Genomic DNA, 4,280 nt, shown 5'->3' with positions numbered 1-4,280 from the left:
GGCTGCGGCTGCGGGTTGGTGGCCATGGCGGCCCGGGGAGCGCGCGGGCCCAGGCGGGCGGGCGCTCCGGGGAGGCGGCGGCTGCACAGGTCCCGCCGCCTGCAGGAAGCCAACGGGATGTTGTTACGGAACCAGCGGATAGAGAGTCACTCCGGAAGTGAAAGGGAACCGAGGGAAAAGAGGACAAGACAGTGACATCGGCCGCTATGGCGCAGTACGGAAGCCGCGAAGGCTCAATTCTAGCGGTCCTGGGGCGCGGGCGCCCTCGCCAGGCGAAGCGCCGGCGGCGGCTGAGAGCCGGACGTGAGCTCCGGGCCGTGGCCGCAGGGCTGGAGCCTCGGTCCCCCTCGGTGGCTTTCAGGCGGGCCGCGCTTGCTCCTCCCCGCCTAGCCGGAGGGATCCGTAGGCGTTGGTAGTGCGGGCCGTACGTGGAGTCCCTGCCCGGGACCTCCCTTCAGGTAGCTTCAGGGTCTGCACCCATCCCCCTTATCCCCTCTGACATGCCTGTGTCTAGGGCTCCATCCCTCCAGCCCCTTTTATTGCCCTGCAGGCTTTTACTTAGAGGGTCTTCCCCATGTAGCATGCATTGTTTCCCCCGCACGGCATTAAGTGCATTTGCACGCCTTGAACTAGACCAGTGTTTCGAAAAGCACGAAGATTTAGGTCCCTCTACTACGTTTAGTTTGCAAATTAGAAAACCAGGTAAATTGTGTGAAGTCACGCCGCCAGCAAATCGCCTTTAATTGTCTTTAAATCTTTAGGGCTTGACCAATGCTACATAATTAAAATTTTAATTAAAAAATTTTTAAATATTTATTTGTATGAGCATATTGTTTGCATGTGTGTAAGTGCACCCATACAGTGCCAATACCTGAGGGGGTCAGAAGAGGGTGTTGGATTCCCCTGGAGCTGAAGGTACCATATGGGTTAGCTGCCATATGGGTGCCGGGAATTGAAGCTTGGGGGCGCTGGAGAGATGGCACAGTGGTTAAAGAGCACTGACTGCTTTTGCAGAGGACCAATGTTCTGTTCCCAGCACCTACATGGCAGCTAACAAGTCTCTGTAACTCCAGTTGCAGGGGATCCGGAACCTTCTTCTGACCTCTTCTGGCATTGCACAACACGGGTACACTTACATACATGCAGGCAATACACTCATACACATGAAATAAAAATAATAAAATTTGTATGCATGTAAGTACATCATATATGTGCAGTGCCTGCATAGGAGGGCATTGGATCCCCAGGGAACTGGAGTTACAGATGGTTGTGAGTCACCATGTGGTGCTGGGAACTGAATCCAGGACCTCTGTAAGAGCAGCTAGTGCCCTTAACCTCTGAACCATCTCTCCAGTTTCAAGATTTAAAAAAAATACTAAATAGAATGTAAATTTGGTTGGCAAAATGGATATAGTTCCCTTTTAAAATTCATGCATCAGTGGATGACTATTACTAGATAGATTGAGCATCAGTTCTATTCCTGTTCTAGATGTTAACAACTACATGCTTTGAGGAATCTCATTCATATAAACAAGCATGGTGCTCAGAATTGGAAGAGTTTATTTCAGAAAGGGTCACACTGTGTGGCTCTGGCAGGCCTGGAACTCTCTATGTCATCCGCTGCCTCTATTTCCCTAGAGCTCCGATCACAGGTGTTAGGCACCGCGCCCCAATGGGGAGAGTTTTTTGTTTGAGACAGGGTCTCCCTGTAGCCCCAGCTGTCCTGGAACTCACTATGTAGACCAGGCTGGCCTTGAACTCACAGAGATCTGCCTGCCTCTGCCTCCCGAGTGCTGGGATTAAAGGCGTGTGCCACCATGCCCAGCTTTGCTCCTTCATTTTTTATTGTGATCAAAGAACTGAAAATCACCTGATTTATTGAAGAATTTGTTTACATACTCTTTATTTTTCATTTTTTCAAAATTTGGGACTTTTTGTTGAATTTTTGTGATTTTTCATACAATACAGTCTGATGGCATTTAGATCCCCTCCCCTATTCACACCTCTGTCCACTGCACCCCACCCACTTTAGTGTACTCTCTAATATATGATAATGTACTCTCTAATATATGATAAAGCCTAGAGTCTGATTTGTGTCTCCAAATGTCTTTCAGTGTGATCCATCCACTGTGCCCACAAGTGTCCCTTCCCTGTGAGACAGTCTCTCCCCTTAGCAACCATCAATTGCCAAAAGATCCTTAGTTTGGGTTGGGATTTCTTACCCACTTCCCCATTTTTCTGGGCTTATGTCTGGTTTGAGTTTGCATAAAACGTATATGCTTCATCATTGCTGTGAGTTAATATGTATAACTGATCATCTGTCTAGAAAACTCTGTTTCCTTGTGGTCATCCACCACCTCTGGCTCTTACAATCTTTCTGCCTCCTCTTCCACAATGATCTTTGAGCCTTGAGAGGCAGAGGTTTGACATAGGTGTCCTATTCAAGAATAAGCATTCTGTGGCCTCTTGTCCTCTACACTTTGGTCAATTGTGGGTTTCTGTGTTCATCACCATCTGCTGCATAAGGAAACTTCTCTGGTGAGAGCTGAGAGATGCATTCATTCTAAGTGTAGGGGCTGCATTGAAGATGTGTCACTTAAGGTTGAGCACCTCTGTGTTGACCAATTCTGGAATTCTAATACTCTTCATCTCTTGTGGAAAAAAAAGTCTCTTTGATGAGGGGTGAAAGGTACTCTTGTCTATAAGGATGCATGTGTAGAATATAGTAAGAAATTACTTTGGTCTAGGGATGTGGCAAAAGTAGGTTTTTCTCTGGGATCTATGACCTTTCCAGTCATGTGTATTTGGTTGTGTTTATAGTAGCACACATGAGTTCACATTGAGCTGACCTTAATTTCAATTAGATAGGTGTTGATTACCCCCAAGATAAAAGTGCCACTACTGAACCAATAGAGATAGTTTGCTGGGCCAGTCGTTGTTTATTAGACTTTATAGCTCGGTAGGACCATCGATTAGGTTTTCTCCCTTGGCAGCTTGTATAGTGTCCTCTGATACCACGAGAACCAGTCTTCAGGGAGGAGCTTCCAGGTCAGCTCCAGCTCCATTGCTCTAAGTCCTGGATGGCCTGTCTTCAGCAATGGGTCTTACCTTCAAGTTCTGGGAAGCAATCAAGGGCTGAGGCAACAGCCCGTTTTATTTTGGGAGTCTTTTGGACCACCCTGATCAACAACTCAAAAGGAGGTTTCTCTTGCCTTGCACTGTGCTATTTATTTTTCAGGGTCACCCTAGTCCTAGCCAACCTGGAAGTCATTATATGGACCAGGCTGGCCTAGATCTCACAGAGATCCACCTGCCTCTGCCTCCTGAGGACTGGGATTAAAGGTGCTTGCCATCATGCCCAGCATTGTGATTTTTGTTTTACACATTTACTTGTATATCTAATTTGTACTTTTTTAGAAGGACTTTGAACCAATACGTTTCCCTCTGGTTTCTCATGCCATCTAAACATTATTTATCTCTACTCTCTCCCCAGTTAAAGTAAACTCCTCTTCACTATTTCCTCCTTAATAACACCTGTCTCCTGCTAGCCCCCTCTCAAGCTCCTTCATCCCCTTTATCCCCATGGTTCCTTTCAATTGTCCTGGCTCATGCACTTATGTCAGGATATATATTCATATCTTGGGATTTGGAACTAAAATCCACAAATGAAAGAGAACACGTTGCTTGATTTTCTGAGTCTGTGTTACTTCACTTAGTATAACAGTTTCTAGTTCCATCCATTTACCTGCAAATTCCATGATTTCATTTTTTTTCTTTACCATGTCAGGATATATATTCATATCTTGGGATTTGGAACTAAAATCCACAAATGAAAGAGAACACGTTGCTTGATTTTCTGAGTCTGTGTTACTTCACTTAGTATAACAGTTTCTAGTTCCATCCATTTACCTGCAAATTCCATGATTTCATTTTTCTTTAGCTCTACACAGAACTCCATAGTGTAAATGCTCCACATTTTCATTATCCAGTCATTGACTGAGGGTCATTTAAGCTGTTTCTGTTTCTTAGCTATTGTGAAAAAAGCAGTAACAAGCATGGTTGGGAAAGTATCTCTGCAGTAGGATACTGAGTCCCTTGGGTATATGCCAAGGAGTGGTATCTCTGGATCATATGATAGATCTTTTTCACTTTCTTAAGAGTTCTCCACTCTGATTTCCACAGTGGTTGTACCAGTTTGCAATTGCACCAGCAGTGACTGGAAGTTCCCTTTTCCCCACATCTTTGCCAGCATTTATTGTCATTTTTCTTTTTTTATCTTA

At 45.4% G+C, this 4,280-nt stretch overlaps 1 protein-coding gene across 1 annotated transcript in view; it reads right to left on the bottom strand.

The window, feature by feature from the left end:
- The window catches only part of Bod1l1 (biorientation of chromosomes in cell division 1 like 1), a 55,472-nt gene extending 55,274 nt beyond the window's left edge, over positions 1-198 (bottom strand). Inside the window, exon 1 of the mRNA XM_008826898.3 lies at positions 133-198. Coding sequence (XP_008825120.1) covers positions 133-198 — 66 coding nt within the window. The remainder of the gene's footprint in view (positions 1-132) is intronic.
- Positions 199-4,280: the final 4,082 nt, after the last annotated feature.

The sequence above is a fragment of the Nannospalax galili genome, unplaced genomic scaffold (genome assembly GCF_000622305.1).
Source record: "Nannospalax galili isolate Female #2095 unplaced genomic scaffold, S.galili_v1.0 scaffold271, whole genome shotgun sequence".
In the NCBI taxonomy this organism is placed as follows: Eukaryota; Metazoa; Chordata; class Mammalia; order Rodentia; family Spalacidae; genus Nannospalax; species Nannospalax galili.
Note: the sequence above shows the minus strand (reverse complement) of the source record. Positions and strands in the feature narration are given on the sequence as shown.